The 27,610-nt window shown below is 43.2% G+C and overlaps 1 protein-coding gene across 4 annotated transcripts in view; it reads right to left on the bottom strand.

The window, feature by feature from the left end:
• Zcchc17 (zinc finger CCHC-type containing 17) overlaps positions 1 to 27,610 on the bottom strand; it is a 53,171-nt gene that overhangs the window by 17,166 nt on the left and 8,395 nt on the right. For 2 of the 4 annotated variants that reach the window (XM_048434242.3, XM_048434243.3), the window contains 3 exons: positions 20,073 to 20,130; positions 8,683 to 8,783; positions 7,326 to 7,417 (listed from right to left, as the gene is read on the bottom strand). In XM_048434242.3, the coding sequence (XP_048290199.2) occupies positions 7,326 to 7,417; positions 8,683 to 8,783; positions 20,073 to 20,130 (251 nt within the window). The remainder of the gene's footprint in view (positions 1 to 7,325; positions 7,418 to 8,682; positions 8,784 to 20,072; positions 20,131 to 27,610) is intronic. The other 2 variants (XM_048434245.3, XM_085686660.2) reach the window with 1 other exon arrangement.

Below are 27,610 nucleotides of genomic sequence, written 5' to 3'. Positions count from 1 at the left end.
TTCCTTACAAGACCTTAGTATTGGGGCTTTTGGTTTGTCTCAAACTGACTTCTCCAGCCTCCTCTTTATTTACTGAGTCCTGGCCAGTGAGTCAATTAATTCTACTTTTCTCAGTGGTTGAGTGCCTCTCCTAAGGCAGATCCCACTCTGCCCTGTCTCCCTTACTCTACCTCCACATTGTACTACCCCACATCCAAGGTTCCTCTCTTCAAGTCTCATTCCCTGAACCCCTAGGCCACAGGTGATTTTTGTTTCTAATCCCGCCACACTTTTAACGAGCATAATCTCCTGTATAAAAGACATACACAGAAGGCACTTACATAGTAAGCATACAGCACACTTAGTTTTTAGTCTGAAGTTCCCCATATAACCAGCACTGGGGTTGGTAATAACACAAACAAACTCTCTTAAAACAGACATCTCAGTCCAGCGGTGGTGGCACATGCCTTTAATCCCAGAACTCAGGAGGCAGAGGCAGGCTGATCTCTGAGTTCGAGGCCAGCCTGGACTACTAAGTGAGTTCTAGGACAGGCAAGGCTCCAAAGCTACAGAAAAACCCTGTATTGAAAACCAAGCAAACAAACAAACAACAAAAACCAGTCATCCATGCTCATTGCTAGTCATCAAGCCTACTCCCAGGGTATTGCCGTCCTTTCTTCTAACACAAAACCACTTTCTCTTTACAGCAGCTGGCAATGATAGTAGACAGCTACAATTCCAGGATTGTGGAGTTTGAGGAGAAGATCACAAGTTCAAGACTAGTCTGAGCAATTTAGCAAGGCTCTGTCTCAAAATAAAAGTAGTAGAGTACTTAAGATGTTAACAGTTTTAACAACACATGCCTAGCATATAAAAAGCCCTGGTTCCAACTTCCAGTATCAAAAGACATATTATCTATACACACACACACACACACACACACACACACACACACAAAGAGAGAGAGAGAGAGAGAGAGAGAGAGAGAGAGAGAGAGACTTTCTGTATAATTATAATTTTTGTGAAATGTATCCGCATTGTTGTCTATAGTTATGAATCATTTATTCTCATTGGCGTATGGTATTATTTTGCTGTTGTCAAAGACAGCCTTGACCTTACAGAGATCCACTTGCCTTTGCTGGAACTGAAGGCATGTGTTACCACGTTCAGAGAAAAATATGGTTATTAAATACTTAAAATGTGGCTAGTGTGACTAACAGATTAAGATATTAAACTTCACAAGGCTGGAGCACTTTCATGAGTTAAGAGTACCTGCTGCTCTTCCAAAGGTCTGTGGTTTTGATTCCCAGCACCAAAAAGATACTGGCTTACAATCATCTGTAACTCTAATTCCAGGGAATCTGACACCCTCTCCTGGACTCTGAGGGCACCAGACACAAGTGGCACACACATACATGTAGGCAAACCAACTATACAGATAAAATAAAAATGAAAAAAGATATTAAATTTCACTTACGTATTTCTACTTTTTGAGATACTGAAGACTGAACCTAGGGTTTACTCCACACTAGGCAAGCACTGGCCTGCATGCAGGCTTCATCCTCAGGCCCCTTTTTACTTTTTGTTTTGAAACAAGAGTCTCACTAAGCTGCCTGGGCTAGCTAGGGTTACAGGTCTACACTATCAGACCCAGTTCTTAAATTTTACTTAATTTTCATTAATTTACATTTCAATAGTCCCATGTTATTCGCAGCTACCTAGATATAATCTAAGTTCTGAAAATGTTTGCACAAATGTCTGGCTTTGCCCCAGAAGAAGTTAAATACATAAAGAGTCATTTATCTGGTATGGGTTATAGAAATGGGTCCTTACAAAACATAGTAAAATCTGAATAACAAAAACCAAGACAAGTATCTGGGAACATAGAGGAAGTCACTCGCTTACGGATGCAAACCAGGTGTCTTGATTTGAAGAGCAGTTTTAAGGGGCCCTGAGACTCCCAGTACTCTAGGATTCTAATGCACCACCAGCCCACTAGTCCTCCCACATAGCAAGGGTCTAACCTTCAGCTCTCACCCTCTAGCCTCACTGCCACTGTGCTGGTCAGGCTTCATCACAGCTTACACAGAGCAGTGGTTCTCAGTCTGTGGGTCACGACCCCCGTGAAAGGGTTGCTCACTCTCTCAGTGGTCTCCTTGCTTCTGTGTTTCATCATCCAATCCACGCAATTCAACTAGTACATGATGTGTGCCAGTGTTAGTACTGACAGGAGCAAATGAGCAAAGAGCATGTGCCTAGGATGTACCAGGCTTGAGTTTCAATCCCCAACACCACCATAAAACACTGGACACAATAGTGAAAAGAAAGCAAGTGGGGACCTGGGCAGACAGATTTCATTGGTCACCTCTCCCACTCACGGAACCCCCTGATGAGCTGGTGCTTTTCTGCCTGTGCCTAAAGTCACTTCACTTCCTGCAAACACTCTTCCTTCTCCTGCTTCCTGAAAATACCATATCCATTCCTTAAGACCTACTCAAGTATCACCTTCTCTCAGAATATCAGGACCTGAAATAAACTCCTCCTCAAGCAACACCGCTCATGATGCCTCATGTTGAACAAATAACAAGTGAATGTCTGATGAAAAGAACACAGCTGGGAGGTGGTGCTGGCCTTGTCTTTAATCCCAGCATTTGGGAACCAGAGCCTGAGTTCAAGGCCAGCCTGGTCTACAGAGCAAGCTCCAGGATAGTCAGGGCTACACAGAACAACCTCATCTCGATACTACCCCATACACACACCAAAAAAAAAAAAAAAAAGAGCAAAGAACACTAGACATTGGGACACTGGACATCACAGGAGGCAAGGAGGATGAGGCAGGCATCTGTGTTCATGGGCCAGACACATTCTTCCAACAGATAAAGTGTCAGTCTCAGTACTGGGAAAAGCAAAGGCACTAAAATAATGACCCTAAGTAGCTATCTATACTACATGTTTATGATAGACTTGCCATTAAGATGGCTACCTGCTAATCAGATTTTCTTAAATGATTGTCACTTTTATTTCATTACATTTACTGCGTGTGCACAGTGCATGTGTAGAGGGCAGAGGACAGTTTGCTGGAGGCAGGTCTTCCTTCTCTTAGGTGGGTTTCAGTAGGCTTTATCTCAATGGCTCTCATTCTCTTATTTTGAGATATATCTCATTATTTCTGTTTATAGAAAAAAAGTTGTGTTTATTGAGATTAAGGCAGTGGTGGTGTACACCTTAAAAGTACTAGTATTTGAGAGGCAGAGGCTTTCGAATCTCTGTGAGTTTAAGGCCAGCGTGGTCTACAGAGTAAGTTCTAGGACAGTCAGGGCTGTTAAACAGAAAAACCCATTTCAAAAAACCAAAAAGGTGCTGGGCGGTGGTGGCACACGCCTTTAATCCCAGCCCTTGGGAGGCAGAGACAGGCAGATCTCTGTGAGTTTGAGGCCAACCTGGTCTACAAGAACTAGTTCCAGGACAGGCTCCAAAGCTACAGAGAAACCCTGTCTTGAAAAACAAAACAAAACAACAAAAAAGAATCTGTAACAGACCTGCCTGATGCCACTTGGCTCACGAGGATGGAAGCCACCCCAGGCCAATCTGGGTCCTCAAGGCATGAGTTGGGTTTACACGGTCCCTTGTGGCCTGGGCAGGAGAGTGCCATTGTGATGAGCAAACATGTGTTGAAGAAATGGGAAAGATAAGCAGAATAGTTCATGTGCTGTGGAAAGAGGTAGAACGGAGGAAGCAAAGGTGGTGAGGAACAAGACGATATGGGTAGTCTGTCGCCATCTGGGGCCATGGTGACATCAGTGACTGAGTAGGGTGGTCCCAGCGGCCAGGTCCTGACCCCAGGCCCATGAACTGGCCCACCCTAACATCTACCCCCCATCTATGACCTACTGGAGCATGTGAGGGACTGGTCTGAGTGGAATTTCGCTGAGTACAGTGATGATGGTGTGCCAACACCAGAGGTGTCTCATTGCAAAGAACATCTGCAAGTAAAGCTGAGTGGACCAAAAGGTCCACTGCGCGCCACAGGCACAGCTCCCCATGCCTCTAAGAGGAAGGAAGAGGAACTGGAGAGGTGGGAAAGACGGAGGGACACAGTGGGGTTTTTTTGTTTGTTTTGGTTTTGGTTTTAATATTTCTTTCTTTTTTTAAAAAAGATTTATTTATTTATTTATTATGTATATAGTATTCCGTCTACATGTATGCCTGCACGCCAGAAGAGGACACCAAATCTCATTACAGATGGTTGTGAGCCATCATGTGGTTGCTGGAAATTGAACTCAGGACGTCTGGAAGAGCAGTCAGTGCTCTTAACCTCTGAGCCATCTCTCTAGTCCCAGGTTTTAATATTTCTTAAATTTTCTTTTTGGGAGGGGATGATACAAGGGCAAAAGACAGATATGGAGAGACTGGAAAATGAGTGGAATTGAAGTACATGATGTGAATTCCCAAAAAACCATCAATAAAGAAACTGTTAAAAATTTTGAAAAGTTTATAGCCAATGCAAACAAGACAAAACAAAGAAACAAACCCGGAATCTGCCCAAGACCATGTCTGGAGAAGAACGTGCAGTTGCTCCGTCATTCCATGCTGCTTTCCTAGATACACCCAGTTTATCACAAGTTCAGCCAATAGCCTCTACACAGACAGCCTGAAAACAGAAAGGCTTTTCCCTTCCTATCCTTTTGTCTTTTATTTTACTTGTTTTATAGTTTACCATTATAAGGGTGGCTTTGAGAAATTCACAGATGGTTTGTTTTCTGGTTTTTTTTTAAAATTTATTTTATTTTACTTTATGTGCATTGGTGTGGCGGTGTTGGATCCCCTGGAACTGGAATTACAGACAGCTGTGAGCTGCCATGCTCTGAGAAATTCACAGCTTTCTAACGAAACTGCAGAGCACGGGACTCTTTGGAGAGAAGGAAATTTATTACACCACAATCAGAAAATGCCAGACTTTAGTACTTCTGAGTGAGTTGTAAGAGAACTGACAAGTGTTTTTATGAATAAGCAGACCGAAAAATACATAGATACTTAAAGGTCAGACTGCAGAAATAGGAAAGGCTTAGTCTCACGCAGAGGCTAGAGATGCTGGTGAGCAGGGCATGTGCTTTAACACTGGGTCCTACACCAAAGGATCTGACCCATAAATTTGCTACCCAACCACAGGTTACAGTCTCCAGCTACAAACTAGAAATATGAAAGGAAGCAGAAGACAACACTTAACTCACAGGTTAGTGTAAGAACCACAGGTGCTAATGTCCGCCTGCCCTGTGCCTGCTACACAGTGTGTTCTACTCTCCTCCTGTCAGATAAAATGCCTGAAGGAAATTTTCTCAGAACTATAGACACAAGAGCTTCAATTTTTTTTCTGCAAAAAAGATCTCATTCAAATTATATTCATTACTCTTTGTGGGTATGTTCCCAAGCCAGGATCTCAACATGAAGCCCAGAATGGCCTCAAGTTCACTGTGTAGCTCAGGCTAGCTTTTAGCTTCATATCCTCTTGCCTTAGTCTCCCAAATATTGGAATGTACCACCATATCTCGTTTATTATTAATCAATGATGTTGCTGCCAGAAAGAATATGATGTTTAATATCAAAAATCAATGAATAATAGCAAGGTTAAGTGGAAGCTAAATGTGTGATTTAGCTGACTTGCTTGAAACACTAGAAATAGTTAATAAACCCCTCAAGGGATCGTGTGTGTATATAAGTGTGTGTATAACTCTAAGGAGCTGGGTCTCTCCATCCATCTTTACAACCCTCCACCACCACCAAGCAAGGGGTCCTAAAGATTAAGCAACTTGGGGTTAGAAATTCAACAGAGACAAGAGTGACGGCACAGCCTTCAATCCTAGCGCCTGGGAGGCAGCGGCAGGAGGACTTCTGTGAGTTTGAAGTCTACCCTGTATACACTGTGAGTTCCAGAATAGCAGGGGCTTACGTTGAGAGACCCTGTCTCGACAACAACAGATCAATAAAGGGGACAGGGTAATAGCAGTTTCCCTGGAATTGAAACATTCCTTCTTGGTGTGGGGCAGGAGGTTCATGAGACTCGGAGGTAATGTCCTAATGTTCAGATGTGTGGGAAAGCTGAACTGTACAAGATTCTCAGAGACCCGTCCCTGACTTTACAGAGCCAACGAATAGCTGCTGAGGAGGAGGCTCTGGCCAGCAGGGCTGGGGAAGGAAATTCAGAGATCTGAGGAGCGTCCTGTAAGTGATGCTGAGAGCTCTGGGGTTGCATTTCAGCTGAGCCGTCACCAGTGTTGGGGTGAGCTTTGCAGCATTGTCCCAATAGGGGAGTCCTCACCCCCACTCCTGTTGTAATCCCAGAAACACCCGCTGGTTCAGCTGGACTCAGGTGTAGTCATTACTCTGGTCTGCTGTACACCTTCCTGGGTGCTGTGCTGCTGTGTGGCATCTCCCTAGGAAAGTCCCTCACACAACAGAGGGCTTCCCAGGTAAAAGTACTACAGCCATGCACAGTGGTACATGCCTTTAACCCAGCACTTGGGAGACAGAGGCAGGCGGATCTCTGTAGATTTGAGGCCAGCCTGGTCTACATAACAAGCAGCAGGCTAGCCAGCTAGCTAGACATAGAGACCCTGTCTCAAAAAACAAACACCTTCTCACCCTCAAACAAAACAAAACAAAAAAAAGTACTTGCCATAAGGTCTGAGGCCCTGAGCTCTACCCCGAGGCCTAAATGGCAAAGGAAGAGAACTGCTCTCACAAGCTGACCTCTGACCCCAACAATGCCCCCAACAAATAAGTGAATGGAAGATTTTTTTTCCACAAAAAGAAATTCACTAAAGGATTTGAATCAGATTGAAGCTTCCAGACATCACGTAGATAAAGAGAAAACCTCCCGTGCTGAAGTGAAAGCTCAGAAGGGCCAACGGGAGGTGCAGGGTTCAAAGACAGGAGGCTAGCACTGCCCATCTCCACCCTTCTTCAGAGACAGGGCAGAGGTCACCGCGGAGAGGCAAGTGACAGCACTTTGAGAGTATTTGCTGCTATCAACTGAAGGGAAGGGAAAAATCAAGCTGTCGATGAGACACTCTAGCACTAGAGTCGTGTGCAGTCATTTCATCTTCCAGCTCCACACGGCAGGCTGTGTCAGCATGCACAGTGAGAGTTTCAGGCCACCCAGGCTACACAGTGAGACCCTGCCTCAGCACAGACAAGCACGCTTTACACCTAGAAAACCAGAGGGCATCGATGCTATGCTGCTCATTAATATCATCACAGCCTGCAATGGTAGCAGTCCCAATCTACTGTGATTCACTGCAGTCTGTACTTGTGGTGGGATTTTTAACTCTTCTGAACCCTTTACCTACTCAATGATAACGTTGTTGGGATCGAGGTCTTTCCCAGTTCCTTGGTTGACAACTTTCATGGAGAGGGATACTTTTATTCTATCATTTTTCATCTGAAAAAGACAAAACAAGAGTCACCAAAATCCGTGTGTGTGTGTGTGTGTGTGTAGGGGTGTTCATGTGGGTACATGTGTGTATAGAAGCCAAAGATCAACCTAAGGGGCATCCCTCTGGCACAGGAGCTCACCCATTCAGTTAGGCTCCTCCTGTCTGCAGCTCCTCAGCACTGGGATTATAGGAGTGTACCACCACACCTAGCTTGGGTGCTAGTGCAACTGAACTCAGGTCTTCATGTTTGCATGGCAAGCACTGACCAACCAACCTATGTTCCCAGGTCTCCAAACCCTTTAAGTACCTGACTACCAATTTGTAATACCTCAGAGTCAAGTTTGCGATCATCATAACAAACATCAAATGGACTAAGTACTAAGTTAAGAACACTGGTAGTACAAAGAAGTAGAAAGGCAGACTTAATGGCAGAAGAGATATAGGACATAACCTTTATCCATTCCTCTCTTGGAGGTAAAACAGAGGCCAGGGGCCAGTGAGATGGCTCAGTGGGTAAAAGTGACTGCTACCAAGCCTAATGACATGAGTTTGAATCCCAGGATCTACATGGGGCAGGGGCAGGGTGGAGGGAGAAATTCCAGCAAGCTGGCCTCTGATCTCCACACACATGTGGCCAGGATGTAGGGATAGGGATAGGAAGACAGACAGCAGACATACACACCCCTGCTTCAGCCTCCCAAATGCTAAAATTACAAGGGTATGCCACCACATGCAGCTCTGGTTCAATCTTAAATCTAAAAAACTTAATACGCTGAAAGCACTCAAGCAGGTTTCAGTTTTTTAAGAGCTTCATACCTTTTTGCCTGCCATTCCCTGGTAGAGCACAGAGGGTATGTACTCCCATGCCTACGCTGCCCATTCTATTAAATGGTGCCAATTCTAGGAAAAATGACCGTAAACTGTGTGTCCTTTCCATTCTGGCCCAAGTTGAAGTGCACCTGACAAGTACTCTTTGGGGCTGTGGTAAAGATACAGTCTCCTTCTTTGGTTCTCCTCCTCCTGAGCCTCAGGAGGAGAGTGTTATGAGTGCGCACTCCTACCACACTTCTATACTTTCTGTTGTTTCTCCTAAGTCTGCAGGACAGACAACCAGAAGATTCAAACTCAAACTCAAGACAGATGACTGGGACAAGATTTAAAAACGAGAATGTCAGCCACCATGAACATTTACATGCTCACCATCACAGAATTCCAATAAAACCAGCTTTTTATAATCTTTCAAACCACATGAAGTCACAGGGAACCTTACCTCCCGGCCAATAAGCTTCACCCACACCTTATCTCCAACATCTACGATCTCAGAAGGCTTGTCCACTCGGCAGGATGACATGTGAGTTCGGTGGACCAGACCTGGGTACAAGAAAGAGAAATAAAAATTTATACTCTGAATGCATGGGTAGGAAAAAGATAGAAGCTGGGGAATACAGGGAAAAATTTAAACTTTCAATAAAAATGTTATATAGATTAAAACAATAAAGTTAAACAATTTAAGACCATCTTTTAACCTAATCAACCAACCAGCATTGTTTAAATTACTTTATTTTACGTGTATGTTTATGTTTGCCTGCATGTATATCTGTACACTTAGTGTCACAGAGGGCCAGAAGAAGGTGCTGGATCTCCTGGAACTAGAGTTACAGACAGCTGTGAGCTGCCATGTAGATGCTAGGAATCAAATCCTGGTCCTCTGGAAGAATAGCCAGTGTTCTAACCACTGGGCTGTCTCTCTAGCCCCAATAAATGTTGACTCAATAACTGCTTGGCTGGGGTAGAGCTCAGGGGTAGAACATGTGCTTAGTATGCACTCGGCTGAGCATTCAATTCCTAGCACCAAATGATAGAAAAGGGAAAAAAGTAAACGAAACACTATTCAGTGTTATAAATATTCAATAAAACAAAAACAGCCACATAAATACAGTGCCCAGTTTTGCTTTCTGTGATATTTATTAGGCATTGCCCTGAGCCTTCTGCATGGCATGCAGGCATTCTACCACTGAGCTACATTCCCTATCCCCTCAAAACATTTATCTTTAATTATGTGTATGTGTGTCAGCATGCCAGTGTGTCTGTCTGTATATGAAAGTGTCCACAGAGGACAGCAGGGGGTGTTAGATCCTCTGGAGCTGGAGTTGCAGGCAAGTTGTAATCAACACAGTATGGGTTATGGAAACAAAGCCAGGTCCTCTGCAAAGCAGCAATTGCTCATAGCTGCTGAGCCATCTTTCCAGTCCCATTCATACAGTCTGCATAGTGAGTCCAAGACAGACCTGTTTTCAGACTGAATCCCAATCTCAAAACAAAAAGAAAACACAATTCGAAATATGCTTTATAACTTATAACTAATAATTAGAAAATATCTTGATAAATGATGGCAAATGGAAAAAGAAGCAATTATTTAAATTAATTACAGAAAATATGGTCAATGTTAAGTAAAAGATATATAAGAAGTACTTAGAAAAAAAAAACAAACAGTCTCAGCTGGACAGTGGTGGCACATGCCTTTGATCCTAGCACTAAGGCAGAGGCATGTGGATCTCTGTAACTTCAAGGCCAGCTTGGTCTACAGGGGAACTTTCCAGGACTGCCAGGGCTACACAGAGAAACACTGTCTTGAAGAAACAAATAAATAAATAAATACAGATTTAAAAGAATTTTAAAGAATGGTTTCACTATGTAGCAATGACTGAACTTCTGACTGAACTATACAGGTTTGCACCACATACCCTGACAAAGTACTATTTTTAACATATTAAATTGACAACAATGTTTAGAAAACAACCAATATCGGTGAAAACAAAAAAATTAGAAACATCATTAAAGTAAAAATTAAGTTTTAGAAGTTACTTAACAATAACTACTTAAAAATGATAAGCCTGGGAGGGGAGTAGCACAGGAGTAGGAGGAGCACAGGAGTAGGAGGAGCACAGGAGTAGGAGGAGCACAGGAGTAGGAGGAGCACAGGAGTAGGAGGAGCACAGGAGTAGGAGGAGCACAGGTACAGAGGAGCACAGCAGGAGAAGGAGCACAGGTGCAGAGGAGCACAGCAGTAGGAGCACAAGAGTAGAGCACAGGAGTAGGAATATCACAGCAGTGTGAGGAGCACAGGAATAGGAGGAGCATAGCAGTGGGAGGAGCACAGGAGTAGGAGCAGCACAGCACACTTGCCTAACAAGTATAAGGTCCTGAGTTTGATCTGAGCACCACAAAAATAAATTTAAATTATGTAATTAAAATAGTTTTAACTTTAGCTGGGCATAGTGGCACACATCATTAATCCCAGCCCTGGAGAGGCAGAGGCAATTAAGTGGATCTCTGGGTTCAAGGCTAGCCTGATCTGCATAGCGAGTTCCAAGACAGCTAGGGCTAGGTATATAGAGACTTGTCTCAAAACACAAATCACAAGAACAATTTTAAATTATTTTTAAATTGTGTCTGTACATATTAGTGCAGGTGCCCTCAGAGGCCAGGGAGCTGGATTTCAGTTGGTTGAGAAACACCTGATGTTCTGGGAATTGAACTTGGATCCTCTGGCAAAGCAATCCATGTTCTTCACTGCCAAGCCATATCTCCAGTCCCTTATAGGAATTAAAAACTACCCATTTCTTGACTGTTGAAGGTGAACTCCTTTAGAGAACATCATTCTTTCTATATGTCAAGGTAATCTGCAGCTGTGCGCATAAGACAGAGTCCAGTCAGTCACGGTCCTACATCTTACTGACCATAGAAACTGGCTGATTCAGGGAAAGACACAAGAAACCACCAACACCCATCATTGTACTCCAACTACAAAAGCTGTCAATACCCATCTTGACCAGCAGGTGGCAAGAGTCTGTTAGAGGAAAGTAAAGCAACGAAAAAGACAGTGCCTAGGGTTATAAACTGAGGTCTGGTCACACTAGCCTGGGAGAGAGGCTGGAGCTTGAGGCCAGCCTGGGCTATGTATGCAGATCCTTTCTTTAAAAGCAAAGCATAACACAAACACCTGACACATCTGATACTAACCAAGAATGAAAATAGAAGTCTCCAGCCATATTGGCCAAAACCATGTGCCTGTCTGTCCCTTTGCACCAGGAATTCTGGCAAGGAGTCTCTATAACCACTTCTAGGAAACTGACCTAAAAGTAATCAATTTGAATTGTGCACCCAGGCTGATCTTGACCAGGAAGCAGACTCATCTAGCTGCGTGAGCCCCAGTAGCAAAATGCTGCCATGTGGCACAACAACAACCTAACACTCGACACAAGTACAGCAATCACTTCAACCTAGGAGAGCCAGTCAAACGTGCCAGTGATTGACTTTGTACTAAAATTTGTCTAGTTCTGTGCACATCTAGAGTTTTCCGTGTTAAGACTAGTACAATATAAAATTATATAGTGTGGCCCAAAACCCTGACCATGGGTGTAGTATCTCTGCTGGCTAGTTTTATGTCAACTTAACATCAGCTGGAGTCACTTTGGAAGAGGGACCTCTACCCAGGCAGATGGTCCTGGATGCTATAAGAAAGCAGGCTGAGCAAGCCATGAGGAGCAAGCCAGTGAGCAGCACCCCTCCGTGGCTTCAGGTTCAATACTGGCCTCCAGGGTCCTGCTAGAGTTCAAAGGTGGAGTGTGACCTGAGAGTTGTAAACCGAAATAAACCCTCTCCTAGCAGGGTGGTGGTGGCGCACACCTTTAATCCCAGCACTTGGGAGAAAAAGGGCAGGTAGATCTCAAAGTTTGAAGATGGCCTGGTCTGCAAAGCAAGTTCTAGACAGTCAGACCTATACAGAGAGAAACCCTGTCTCAAAAAACCAAAAACTAATGTCTTAGTTAGGGTTTCTATTGCAACTCTGTAGACCAGGATGGCCTCAAACTCAGAGAGCCGCCTGCCTCTGCCTCTCAAATACTGGGATTAAAGGATTGTGCCACTACTGCCTGGCTGACCACAACAACTCTCACTTACAGTTTCAGAGGTTTGGTCCATTGTCGTCACGGTAAGACACGGTGGCATGCAGACATGGTGCTGGAGCTGAGAGGCCTTATATCTTGACTTAGAGGCAACAGGAAGTCGTCTGAGACTAGACACTGGGTGGTATTTTGAATATATAGCACCTGCACAGTCACACACTTCCTCCAACAAGACCAAACTATTCCAACAAAGCCACACCTCCTAATAGTGTCACTTCCTATGAGATTATGGGGGTCAATTATATTCAAACTATCACAACCAAAGAGCAAAACAAATCCTTTCTCCCTAAGTTGCTTTTGTTTCATTGAAGACAGTACTACAGATGAACTCTTTCACTAATTTTTAAATATTTTATAATAAAGAAAATTTGGAGATTTCCTTCTGGAGAAAATGAAAATAATTATTTTGAGACATAAACTAGGAATTATGTCTAAAATAACTGCCCTCTCAGGAAATTTGAGAGACCGTTTTAGTTTTATTTTTGAGACAGGTTAAGGTATTCAGGTTAAGCCAGCCTCAAACTTGTGAGGCCTGCCTCAGACTCTCAGTGCACTTAGAAGCATCCACTTCCTCATCTGGCTGCTGAAGAATCAGCGCCCTCTTTCAAACTTGGGTGCATACACATGAGTGTTTGTATAAGCCTGAAATTCAATGCATTTATCCCTTCTGTTTGGAGCTCCTATTAGGAGCCATTGTTTTCTTTATCCATGGCCAATGTGGGTCTCTTACATCTAAGAGAGCTGATTCTACAGATCGGTATTTTATCTCCAAAATGCTTAATATGTAAATATATAGATATAATATAAATTATGTTTTTAATTAGGTCATCATGTTATCTCCAAATTGAGTAAAATTCATGGCATCTGGGGTTTTATGCCCCAACCATAATGATGTAATGAGCAGTCTTGCTTTGAAGAGGAAATTCAGATCCCTGAAGAAAAGCGAAACCTCACACTTTGGCAGTTTTGGCTACAATAGCCCTCAGATTACTGAAATTCATTCCACTCCTCCATCATTAATGTACAATGTAAAAGACTGTAAAGTACAATGTGTCTAAGACACCCAAAAGAGCACTGTATTTCTTCCCTAAAGCTAAAGGTCTACTTACTGGAAGCTACAAGGAAACACTGGCAGTTACAGTGCATCCTCCGCTCATCAAGCATTATCAACAGCCTTTTGATCCAGGATACAGCTGCCATTTCTGGCAGAATAAAATGTGAAAAATTGGAAACAAATTAAAATGATTACATTCACCCTTTGAAACTGTAAGCCCCCCAAACTCTTTCTTCTATAAGCTGCCTTGGTCGTGGTGTCTTAGCATAGCAGAAAAAAGGAGCCCGGACAGCTATGCAGGCTACATTTGTGTAAGAATACTCAGAGCCAGCAGGCGGTGGTGACGCAGACCTTTAATCCCAGCACTCAGGAAGCAGAGGTAGGCGAATCTCTGTCAGTTCAAGGCTAGCCTGGTCTACAAAGTTTCAGGAAAGCCAGGGCTGTTACACAAAAGAAACCCTGCCTCAAAAACCCTAAAAGAAAAAATAAGAATCCTCAGTGCCTGCAAGCAACACCTGTCCACTCCTGCCATCAGCAGTGTGAGACTGGCACTGCAGCTGTAGTGTAGGACAAAGACAAGAAAAGGAGAGCTCACATGTTCCTGTCTCATATGGAGGCCCAGGCTGCCCTCAAACCTATACTTCTGCCTCTGTCCCCATGTCTGGGATTGTAGAAGTGTGCTAACAATCTAGGCTTTTGCACGCCCCCCCATACACAAATACTTCTGATTCAAAGTTGGTTGAATCCATAGGCACAGCCCATGGACACAGGGTCAACTATAACAGAAATGGAATTTGAACGAGCCTGTCAGTGCCCTCACACCATAAAATATATCCCTATTTTCTATCACTGAGATACAGCACCCTCTGTACTAAAAAGCAGAAAGGGTAGTTTGCCTACAGGCAGTAGACTCAGGCCATTCTACTCTAGTAGATGCTCCAGATGCAGAGACACACAGTGTTTCACTTGCTCTCCTGAGACTGAATCCCACGCCCTGTGCGTACGAGGCAAGAACTGTGCCACTGAGCTCTACTCTCTGCTGCTGTGCCTGGATTTCTGAAATGGAGCCACAAATGCCCAAAGGGCGTATCAGATCCATCATCATGTTCAATAAACCCAACACGACACTTAAACAGAACGAGTCCCAACTGAATGTCTGTCAGTAAAGGAAGAAAATAACATAACCCCGATACCTGGAGGAGCTGACTATGTAAGAGAGAGCTTACTGCCGCCCCTTAGGATGCTCGCCCCATTGCTCCAGGCTCAAAATTAATCTCTTTACGACTTCAACTGGATAGAAAGCAAGAAGGTGAAATTGTCAATCCAGGGGAGGATGGGTAAAATGCCAAAAAACCAAAAAACAAACCAGCAAAATGAAAGTTCTCCTTTATTTTTGGGGTCTATACATTCCTTTTCTAGAATTTTCTGTGAATCACCTCCAGCATATGACATTAACACAAGCAGAGAAGTTAGTGCTTCAAGCCTTTATCTGTCAGGATTAGAAATACAGTCAACATTTACCAATACTATACTGCAGGCGAAAATGGATCAAAGGATGAATGAAAGACGGTTCTGCCAATCAAATAACCAGAGTCTAAAATACAGATATCATCTCCATTCCACAGATGAGGAAACTAAGAGTAAAAAACCAAATGATTTGCCCAGGTCAAGAAACCAGTAAATGGCAGAGCTGGGACTTGAATTCATGTGTTTATGCAGTAAGTCTTATTGACTGTCCACTGTATCTGAGCGGCCTAGATACAAGTCTGAATTCAAGGCTGTCTCCCTCGCTTCCTTACACACTGCTTTAATTTACTCCCACGTCTAGGTGTATAAGGCAGTCACTAGCAGCATAGCTATTTTACACTTAATTGTTAAAATAAAAAGTCAGCAACTCCTGAATTGGAGTGCACAACCATGGTAAAATATAAAACATAAAAATACATTTGGCTGGGTGGGGTGGCACATAACAAAAATCACATCACTCGTAGCCTATGTAGGCTGACCACTGTGAGTGCTATCCTAGCAGGCAGTGTGAGATCTTGCCTCACAAAATTACAAACGGCAGCAAGCTGGCTAAGCAGCTAGTAGGCAGCAAGCTTGAGGACCTGAGCTCCATCCCTGAACCCCACACACAAAAGGCCAAATGCAGTGGCTTGCACCTGTAATCCCAGCACTCCCACAATGCAATGGGAGGTAGAGACTGGAGTCGTCTGGAAGCTAACAAGACAGCCAGTATGCAGTCAACCAGAAATAACAAACAACATAAGGTGGAAAAAGAAGTGCCTCCCAAACTGTCCTTTGACCTCCACATGTGCACCATGATACCCATGTATGCCAATAAAAATAAAAATTAAAAGTACATATTTGTATATATGTGTGTGTGTGAATAGAATGTGTATGTGTGTATGTATGTGTTGTGTCTGTGTATATGTGTGTTTAAGAGTGAGTGTGTGCATATATGAGTGTGAGTATATATGTATGTGAGTGTATTGTTTTGGTCTGTCTTTGTTTCCAACAAAGAACCCATAAAACATGACTATCTAGTAAGAGGAACACCTTTACTAGTTACAAGAAGCCGCCTTTTGTGTACATGGCAATACGGTGACAGAGCAGGTCCCTGGACAGTCTCTAGATAGGGATGATCATGGGAAGAATCAAGTGATAGCCCCAGCCATCGAAGTCCCGCCTCCGGGAATGGGGGAGCGAGCCCTGCAGAGATCTGTGCAGTGCTGGGGCTGGTGAGGAGTGCACAAACACTGTTACCCTACTCGGCTCAGGCCTGTCCTACGTGTCCCTTCCATTGTTTGCCACTGAACTGTTCTCATCTCACCACAAACAGCAACAGTAAGGAAACTGTTTTTCCTGAGTTCTGTGAACTTTTGCTTTGGTGTTTGGACCTTTGTTTGTTTGAGACAGTCTTACTACGTAACCTTGGCTGGCCTGGAACTTATTATGCAGCTCAGGCTGACCTCACACTTAAGAGATCTGACTGCCTCTGCCTCCTGAGTGGCTCTGGGATTAAAGCAGTGCCACACCATGCTCTGTTCAATAGTTTTTTAAAACAGGGTATCAGATAGCCCAGGCTGCCCTCCAAATTCATTATGTAGACAAGGCTGGCCCAAATTTCTGATTCCTCTGCCTTTATTTCCCATGTACTGGAATTACAGGTATACATCACACCTGGTCTACTCTAGTAAATTACCGAACTTAAGGAGAAGGTCATGGAAATCTCCAAATTAGAACTGGCTGGTCATCTTTAGGAGCACCTGAGGGGTGACAATATTATGGGACAGAGCCCCTTTAACTATGCGATCTGATACTAATTTAGGGCTGATAATGTCAGAATTGAATTGAAAGTGCTGGATATCTTGTTGGTGTCCAGAGAAATGCAAAATTAGAAAACTTTGAGAATTTTATGTGTGAGAAAATTAAAGAGAACAGATCTGTAACATTACCACCTGGACATATAGTGCTTCCAAGGAACACTAGAGACCCAAGGTCAGGGTCAGGAAGTTGCTTCAGTGGGTAAGGTGTTTGCCACCGAGCCTGATGCCCTGTGTTCAAACCTGGGACCCACAGGGCAAACGGAGAGCATCCCCAGTTGTACTCTGTCCTCCACACAAATGTTATGGCATAGTCCCAAAGCCACATTTGCATACACAGAACAAACAAATGAAAAAAAAAAAGGGGGGGGGGGGAACTTGGCCGGTAGTGATGGCACACGACTTTAATCTTAGCACTCGGGAGGCAGGCGGATCTCTGTGAGTTCGAGGCCAGCCTGATCTACAGAGTGAGTTCCAGGACAGGCTCCAAAGCTTCACAGAGAAACTCTGTCTTGAAAAACCAGAAGAAAAAAATGGAAAACTTAGTTTGATCTGGATATTAGGAAGAGGTCTTCAACTCAACAGTGGTTAAAGAATTCTAAGAAAATATTTCAAATTAGCAATTCCCCAAACTAAAGCATTACATTCTTATCAGACCACAGCTACCTCATTGCTTAGTCCTTTCACGATGGGACCTCATGATATCCTCCCTTGCGACACTAGACACACTGTTGGGGAGTCAACCGCTCAAGTTATCCACAAAACCTACACAAAATGCTGGAATTAAAGCTCACAGTTCCCTCCTAATTATTTGGCTCCCTGAGCTCTCGCTGTGACTCTGCCACAGCTGTCAGACTGACAGATCCACTCGTAAGCTGTCAGCCACCATCACAGGCATTATCTGACAGGGAACAGACACAAGCGAGGTGAAAACTGACTGCTGAAAGCGAGCAGGCTTTTCATCTCCACAAAGTCCCCAAAGTGTCACATAAAGGCTCACATGAAATTGGCACTAGAGGCCATGACGAGTACACTAACAAGAAAATCTGTCTTTAGGCAGACAGAGGTGTGATCCTGCAGGGTGGGGTGAGCTCCACCTCACTAAGTCCCAGCCAGCATAAAACAAGGAACTTAATTAGAGCCCACTGACTGCCAGCGTGAAAAGCACTGGTTAGCCACTTACTGCGAGGATGAGATACACAGAACAGCGGGCTCCGAGGCTAACCGCACAGCTTTATGAGCCACAGATCTACACAGTCTTCTGACAGAAAAAAACTATAAAAGACTCCAAGAAGTGAAAAATCCCTCTCCTGAGCTTTCTTCTTAGCAAGTTAACTACCACAGGAGGGCACTGGGAGGTGTTTGTTCAGTCTTCTGAACACAATCACTTAAAATACAGACACATGGGTACATCCTCTTCGAAAGTGTAAGGGAGGGGCACGTCACACAAATACTCTACAGCTGGCTTTGAAAATCCTTAGTAATTTAGAAATCTTGTCATGTCAATAAATTGAGATTGCCTTGTTTCATGTATGCATTTTTGTGGTTTATTTTTTGAGACACGGTCTCTCACTACGTGACCTTGGATGGCCTGGCACTCAGATCCCTTGCCTGTGCTTCATCAATGCTGAGTGAAAGTGTATGCTACCATGCCAGCTTTTAGTTTTTACTGGTTTGTTTTTAATACATTGTGGTGACCCACAGAAGTGAGTCTGCTCCACCTTGACTGGAAGTTAGAAAGTTTGAGCTTATTTTTGCTCTTTCAAAGTTACTGATGTAACTACACAGGAGAGGTTCTGACCTAGGGTATGGTTAGTTAGCTTTTTGTGTTAGAGGTAGATTTGCTCCACCTGGAGCGAAGTTGGTGCATTCAAGTCTATTCCTTATATCATGTTAATTAAGTCTGTTGCCTCCCTTCTCTCCTTTAGGAGTGAAGTATATAAGCATGTGGAAAATAACCGAAGCAGATTCATTATGCACTGAAGGCCCCTCCCAATGCTGTTCTGTTTCTGCCTCTTAATTCTCTTAGACCTCTGCTCCTTTTGCTTAATATTCTAATCCTCATGCTCCTACCCTGGAACATGAGTTTCATTAAAGTTGGTCTTCGACAGATGGCACCCAATGTGGGGCCTTCGACATTGCATGTTTTTTACTAATTTTTATGTGTGTGGGGGGGCAGGGGAGACACTTATATGGAGGTCAGAAGACATTTTGCAAGAGTCAATTCTCTACTTCTACTATGCAGATTCAGGATATGGGACTCAAGTCCTCCAGAGGGCTTGGTGGCAAAGTTGCCTTTACCCATTGAGCTATCTCACTGACCCTGATTTTGTTTCTGTGGCAGGGTCTCATAGCCCCAGCTGGTCTCAGACTCACTGCAATACTCAAGTCATAGACCCCAGAGAGCTGGAATTAAAGGCATGAGCTACAATATACAGCTTTGTTTCATAAATCCTAAAACTCATTTAAAAAAAAAAAAAAACTATGTGGTCCAGGCTAGCTCCAGGTTCAGTCCTCCTGCCTTAATCTCTCTTGTGTTGCTATGGAAATGTGGTACAACACCTGGCAAGACTCATTTTCTTTTCCTCATTCTATAGCCTGAGATCAAGACACTTTTTGTATTTGGGGGTGTGTGCACATATGGGGTGTGTGGCAGTATGTGTGCAGGTGCACATGTGCATGCAGAGGTCACAGCAGGTCATCAGGGGTCTTACTCTATCACTCTGCTGCAGTGCCCTGAGTCAGGGTCTCTCACTGAACAGGTGCCCGTAGTTCAGGCTACATTGGCTAACCAGTCTCTGCCCTCCAATGCTAGGTTTACAAGAATGTATGCCGTGTCTGGCTTTTGATGTGGGTTCTGGAGATTTGGGCTCAATTCCTCAGGTTCTCAGTGCCATTTCCTTAGTTCCCTTTTGCTGTTGTTGTTTCAGTTTTTACAGACAGAGTCTCACTATGGAGTCTTTGGCTGCTCATTAACTTGTGGCATCCCTCCTTCCTGGGTGCTAAGATTACAAGCCTGGGCCACTACATGCTGCTAAAATGCTTCTCCAGTCTGTTTTTAAGAACAAACGTCAATTTAGTGCTCAGTTAAATGCTCTTGGAAGCCTAAGACCAAGGCACATGTATAGTGCACCTACACACATACTCATAGGTAGGCACTCATGCACATAGAACTCTTTATCCCTATTGCTATACTGAAAACAAAGTAAAACCAGCGACTATCTGAAAAACTGAAGTCCTAGAGTGAGAATGTGGTGGGGCCATAGTAGAATGAGTGCAATGGAAGTGCTGAATCCCCATTATGGGCTCCCACCTTGCTTCCGACAGCCTGGGATTTTGATAAAGGCTCCATAGTCTGTCACCATAGCAACCTATAAAGACAAAATAAAAAATCAATGTTGCACAACTGAGAACCAATCTTTCCTTTTTATATTTTCGACAGAGGATCTCAGGTAATGCAGGTTGGCCTCCAACTTACTGTGTGGGCAAGGCCAAGCATGAAGTTAAACTGCGTTCTTTCCAGAGCCTTTTATCCCTCCACCTCAGGCAATCACTGTTTTAGCTTCATCACAACAAAACAAAAGAACTCAACAAGATGCTTACTAACATTTCAATATTCACTACACTTCAAAAACCCCTCATGACTGTATGGAGTTGACATTGCCATTCACATACGAGAATAAGCTGATGCATGGAGAGATTACCCCAGTCCAGAACTCCTGAGTACCAGCCCTGGAATCTGAACTCATTCTTAATTTACACCAGAGTCGCTCCTGGATTCCTTCTCATGATAAAGCTGCAAGGGCCCAAGGCAATGTGACAGCTGCGATGTCTGACATCCTGCTTTCTCCTGGCAACAACTAGGAATGGGAACATGCTATGCTGCAGGTGAGACAAGAGAAAGAGTGACGGCTTTGCAGTAGAAGGTGTGGCTTCTAATCCTAACTTTGCCATTTCCTACCTGGGGCCTAAACTCCGTTTGTTTCCATTTGCTGCTATAGGTAGCAAAAGATAAACATTATGTGCCTGGCACTGGAGTCTAGCACAGGACACACCGCACATTCAACACTGTATCACTTTTGATACCTTGTAACCCAAGATGATGAAGTACAGAGAAACTAAGACTGGCAGAACCAAGCTAAGGGCAGAATTTGGGTCCCTGGAGCCCCAAGTCTCCTGTTTTACCACAGATCAGTATTACTCACTTCAATATTAGACGGTATAAATATTTTTAGAATTTCATTCTCCTCTTTATCATTATTTATTATATTTTTGGTGTTTTCTTTCAATCCATGGTCTCAGACTGTAGCCCAGGCTGACCTGAAACTCATGACAATCCCCAGGCTCAGAATCCCAAGTGCTAGAATGTATGCACGAGTCACTATAATTGGCTTTCTGTGTTACTGGAGACAGGGTCTCACCCTGTAGCTCTGGCTGGCCTGGAACTCATTATGTAGGCCAGAGATCAGTCTGCCTCTGTTTCCTGAGTGCTGGGATTAAAGACATTCACATTTAGAAAAGAACCATTTTATTACTTTTAGGTGTATGGTTTAGGTGTTTGCATGTCTGTACACCATGTGCTTGCAGAGCCCACAGAAGCTAGAAGCAGTATTAGATCCTCTGAAACTGGAGTTAGAGATGGTTGTGTGATACCATGTGGGTGCTAGGAATCAAACCTGAGTCTTCTGGAAGAGCAGCCAGTGCTCATAACCATTGAGCCATCTCTCCAGCCCAGTGCATTTAAAACAAACAAACAAACAAAAACCCAATTATTTTGTGCTATGCATACACATGTGTGTACCATATCATGTGTGTATGGAAGTCGGAAAACAACTCTGAGAAGTCAGTTTTCTCTTTCCATCAGTTAATTTTAGGGATCAAACTCTGGTGGTCAGTCCTGGTGGCAAGTGCCGTTACCCACTGAGTTATCTTGCTGGTCCCTCTCTACTCATTTTTACAGGGACAGGATGCCTGAACTAATTCTCTATGATACACCATGAAGGAAGGGGTTATAAACCTTAAGTTCTATATTCCTGGGGTATACAGAGAAGGAACAAGCTATGAGAAAGAAAGGATCAAAAGTTCAAAAAAAAAAAAACCCCAAAAAAAAAAACCAAGCAAACAAAAAAATAGTACCATTACCAAATCATGACAAGGTGGAGCCAGAGGGCTTTAAGAAAGATATTAGAGGGGCTGGAGAGATGCCCCAGTGTTTAAGAGCAGCTGTTGTTCCTAGCACAGAGGGTAACAACCATCTGTAACTTCAGCTCCTGGAGATTCAGTACCCTCTTCAGGCCTGCAAGGGCACTGCAGGCCTGTGGCACATAGAAACATGCAAACAAAACACCCATACACACAAAACAAAAATAAATATTTTAAAAAAGAAAGATGTTAGATATTAGTGGTCCAGCCAGGCACAGTGGCGCACACCTGCAGATCTAGCATGAGGAATAGGAGGAAGGGGAGTAAGCACGAGGCAGGAAGATTGCCATGAGTCCAAGTTCATGAGAAGAGTGAAATCCCATCTCAAGAACAAAGCAACAAAGACATTAGCTGATGCAAGCCTGTCATTTTTCAAATGAGATGAGTGAAGACTAGAGATATAAAGCACCTAACCAAGTTCACAAAGAAATTTGTTCTCTGTAAAAATGGTCCCAGATGAAGTAGTTCCCTTTTTTTTTATTTTTTATTTTTTTATTTTTTTTAATATTTATTTATTTATTATGTATACAATATTCTGTCTGTGTGTATGTCTACAGGCCAGAAGAGGGCGCCAGACCTCATTACAGATGGTTGTGAGCCACCATGTGGTTGCTGGGAATTGAACTCAGGACCTTTGAAAGAGCAGACAGTGCTCTTAACCACTGAGCCATCTCTCCAGCCCCCAGTAGTTCCCTTTCTAAAAAATTATTTTACATTTCTTTACTTTAGGAATGGGTGTGTAACTTGATGTACATGCACTGTACACATGCCTGGTGCCCCGACAGGTCAAAGGAGGACACTGGTCACCTGGAGCTGGAGTAACAATTCTGTCACCTTGTCGTCACCACAGAAAGAACCTGTGTCCTCTGTCAGAACACCAAGTGCTCTTAATCGCCGGACCAACTTTCCAGCCCAAGACTTTCAATTTTTAATAAAAATAAAAGCAAATGTTTTCTTTCTGTCTCACCTAAGGCACTTTGATTGACATTTGCTTCAGGCTGAGCAATTGCACGCTGCATGGCATTATTAAGGAGCACAGTTATATGAAAAACTTAACAACAGCATCTGGAAGTTAGGGCTCAAACCACCTTGCTGCTGTAAATTAAGACAAAATAATTTCTCAATCCTGAAGCTCCAGGGTCGCATTTTCGGCGTTAGAGGTAATAACAGACCTTAATTTTGCCTCTCCCAAAAGGGAAGGTTAATGTGCTTCAGAATAGACACAGTCAACTCTTGAGTAAGGAAAAGGTATTCTAGCCTACTTCCAGCACCAGGTGCTTCCATCACTGTGTCTCCTAGGGTGCAGTCAGAGTTGAAATGAACAGGATGGCACCTGCCTTAGATGAGCGTACAGTCTTCCTGGGGTCCCAAGAATCGTCACTCAGATGACTCAGGAGGGCAGAAGGGGGAAATTCAGTAATTATCTCAACTGAAACTCAGGCTGTGGGTAAAATTAATTTCCATCTTTAGACAAGAGCCTGCACTGCCCTTGAAACTTGTTCTCCTCAATGTCAATAAGGAACCTAAGGCTCAGAGATCCTGGTCCAAAGTTAGAGAGTAGCACATCTAGGCACACAACAGACATTTTTAATTGTACCCCAGTGACATTCTACCTCACCAACACTAATCACCCTCATGCATTTCTTTGTCTGTGGCAAGTCTAAGACAAAACCCAGCTCCCACTGCTATCCTCGTACGCCCACGCTTAACTGGCAGTGAGATCTCAGAGGATGAGAAGACAATGGATACTGGCTTCTCCCCATTCAGGCTGCACACTGCTACCATCCCTACTAAGCCCACAGATGAATCCTAGAACACGAGCTGGACCAGTTTCTTCAAGGACAACTCGCCCTACCAGCTGGAGGCACAGTTGTATTCCAGTATTTATACAGCAGTTATGTGTAGTGGGTACCAAGCCAGAGTATGAAATAAAAAGCAACTTTTAAAATATAAATGCCTGTTTTTTAAAAAAAAAAAAAAAAAAACTGGATTGTCAAGATAAACCACCACAAGCAGCTAGTGAAGTGAAACTACTATTGTGTAAATGCTGTAACAGAAGCACACAAACACCCTGACCTACCACCTACCTACCCACTGCCACCCACTTAAAACAACGTTCTCACGCAGCTTCTGTTTCCTCCATATATTCCGGTGCACACGCACAACCCCAGCAGAGAGCAAACTCTTTCATTAATCACTGGGTGGTTACTTAGCTTCAAAGAGTCTCTTAGCCTTTAAAAGGAATTTATTTTACGGAGATATACACATAGACTGTGTGTATATGTGTGTGCATGTGTGTGTGTGCATGTGTCTGTGTGTGCTACACACTTTAGAAGTTTGATTCTTTTTTTTTTTAATTTTCCTTGTTTGCTTATTTGTTTTTAAGATAGGATCTTACTGTGTAGCTCTAGCTGACCTAGAACTTACTATGTACACCAGGCTAGCTTTGAACTCAGAGATCGGGCTTCCTCTACCTTCCAAATGCTAGGGTGAAAAGTTGAGACACTACACCTGGCCTTTATTTTCAGTCTTAATGTAACTGGGCTAGAGAGATGGCTCAGTGGTTAGGAACACTGGCTGCTCTTCCAGAGGTCCCGAGTTCAATTGCCAGCAACCACATGATGGCTCACAACCATCTGTAAGATCTTGCGCCCTCTTCTGGCCTGCAGGCATACATGCAAATAAAACACTGTGTACATAATAAATAAATCTAAAAAAAAAAAGATCAACTAATTCTCCATATAAATACTAGCTGATGAATTCACTCTGTAGACCAGGCTGATCTCAAACTCAGAGATCCACCTGCCCTTGCAATCCTACGATTAAAGGTGAACACTACCACACCTGGCTTGTTTTTTCTTTTAATTGATTTGTTCAAGACAGACTTACATTTTATAGCCCAGGCTGGCTTGAACAGATATGATTCCTTGCATTTCTCGAGGGCTGGGATTACAGGCATGCATAAGTTTGTCTGGATAACCATGTCCTCCTACACCACGCGCTGCTGAAAAAGCAGTCAGAACTATGAAGAGACCTTCAGCGTTCTAGAGGCGGAGGGAAGGGAGTCACAAGTCCCTGAGTTCCAAGTTGGTCTGGACTATAGTGACTTCTAGACTGTCTAGTCTGTTGTCAACATAGCACAAACTGAAATTATTTGGGAAGAAGAAACCTCAACTGAGAAAAGGCCCCTACTAGACTGGCTTGTGGGGCATTTTCTTAATTAATGAGTGATAAGGCAGGGCCCATCACACTGTAGGTGGTGCCACCCCTGGGCAAGTGGTCCTGAGTTGTTGAAGAAAACAGGTTAAGGGAGGAGTCATGGGGAGCGAAGCAAGGGCAGCGTCCTTCCCTGCCTCTGCTTCAGGTCCTGTTTCCAGGCTCTGACCTTGAGTTTCTGTCCTGAATTCTCTTATGGGCTGTGATGTAGAAGGGTAAGTGAAACAAACCCTTTCCTCCCTATGTTGCTTTAGGGGGTGTTTTATCAAAGCAACAGAAATCTTAAGAAATCTTAAGAAAGACAGAAACCAACCTAGGCTACCTATTTCAAAAACAAAAAATAAAAGAGGCTAGGTGTTGTAATGATTTTATGTCTTTAATCCCAGTCCTCAAGAGGCAGAAGCAGGTGACTCTCTCTGAGTTTTAGGCCAGCCTGGTCTAAATAGCTACGGCTACAAAGTGAGATCCTGCCTCAATAAACGGTAACACATAAAAAGCACATATTAGGCAAGTGATGTAGGATGTACTTCTCTATGCTGTGAATATGTGTCTCTCTCATTGGTTGGTGAATACAGCTGTTTTAGCCAGTGGTCAGGCAGAATAAAGTCCGGCGTGAAATCCACACAAAGATACAGAGATAAAGAAGGTAGAGTCAGGGATATACCATGTAACTGTCAAAGAAGTAGCATGCCAGGGCATCACTGGTAAGCCACAGCCACGTGGCAATACACAGATTAATAGAAAAGAGCTAGCTCAATTGTGAGAGCTAGTCAGTAATATGCCTGAGCCATTGGCCAAACAATTGGAATCGATATTAAGCCTCAGAGTGTTATTTCATAAGTGGCTATGGGGACCCCAGAGCAGGAAAAAAAAAAAACAAACCAGTACAGGGGGACCAGAGGGACAGAGAAAAACATTCAACTACAATTTGTGTCCAATGTGAGCATGTACATCCACATAAAGGCTGAGAAAGTTTAAAAAAGGGCTTCTAGACCCACAAAAATGGAAATCAAGTACAGCATTTCACTGGGGTTTGTGCATGCTTCAAGATGCTTAACAGCAACATGGACCTGCTGCGTTCCTGAGGTGGGGTGGTGAGCATGGCTCCAGAGCTGGTGGAGAACACACGTCTGCCATACTGGATAGGGTGGAGCCAACAGGCAAGGCCGCAGCATTAGTCCTAGCCATGCCCACTTAGGATTTTAAAAAACGCTCTTGGTCAGAAAAGGATTACAGATACACAATAGAACATATTTAGACACCCCCCCCCCCCAAAAAAAAGCCTCTAAATGGGCCACAGTGTGTTTGATAAATGAATGTGCATGGGCTTGAAAGAGAGAGAGAGGGGGCTGGAGAGATGGTTCAGAGGTTAAGAGCACTGCCTGCTCTTCCAAAGGTCCTGAGTTCAATTCCCGGCAACCACATGGTGGCTCACAACCATCTGTAATGAGGTCTGGTGCCCTCTTCTGGCCTACAGACATACACACAGACAGAATATTGTATACAAAATAAATAAATAATTTTAAAAACAAGAGAGAGGGGGGGGGATAAAAGACAGAGTCAGAGATATAAAAGTAATTTAAGGATAATAAACTAAGATTCTTATAGGAAAAAGAGTAAAAAAAAAGGGCCATGGAAAGATGGAAATACACATAGAGTTCGGATTATGTATACTATTGTGATTTCTTTATATTTTTGACTGTTAATGAGCTAGCTAGAGAGAAACATTTGATTGTGGAGGTTGCTAAGTTAAACCAACATTAAGTTACCTTGAAATCAAAATTTGTGTCCCAGGATATGATAATTTAGAAAAGAGGTTCTACTTTTGTTTCCACAGAATACGAGAATCTGTATATGGCTTCCAGATTAATACAGTTTGATTAAAAAAAAAACAAAAAAAAAAAAACAAAAAACAAAAAAATCCCTCCCCGGCCAAACAATGGCCCAGGAGATCCACCACTCACAACAGCTTCAGGACTGTTGGCTGAAATGAATTAACTACACAGGATGTCCCAATTGATATTTAACCACAATTCTAAATTTTCTCAGGATCCCCATAAGACTAACAATACCCTTAATCAGCAGGAAGTAGTATAAAAACTATGACCAAATTCCCAAAATATTGTTTATGAATGTTTGCTTTCATTTAAAGGGGGTTGGTTATAAATGATTGATGGTCATAGTCTACCTTTTCTCTAAAGAAAAAAGGGGGATATGATATAGAAATGAATACTTTACATTGGTATGGATTTTGGTTTATCGATACAAATTTAAGGTCAATTTTGCTATACTATATGTATATTTCTACTCTTGTTTAAGGAATTATGTTTATGTAGTTCATTTAAAAATGTACTAGTCATCTATAATAGTCAAACTTATAGACATGTTAGTTAGGTTTTCTAGAAATGCAGAGATATATTTCAGATGAATAGA

Source organism: Myodes glareolus, chromosome 3, assembly GCF_982192425.1.
Source record: "Myodes glareolus chromosome 3, mMyoGla1.1, whole genome shotgun sequence".
NCBI classification, from domain to species: Eukaryota; Metazoa; Chordata; class Mammalia; order Rodentia; family Cricetidae; genus Myodes; species Myodes glareolus.
This window is presented reverse-complemented; position numbering and strand designations above follow the sequence as displayed.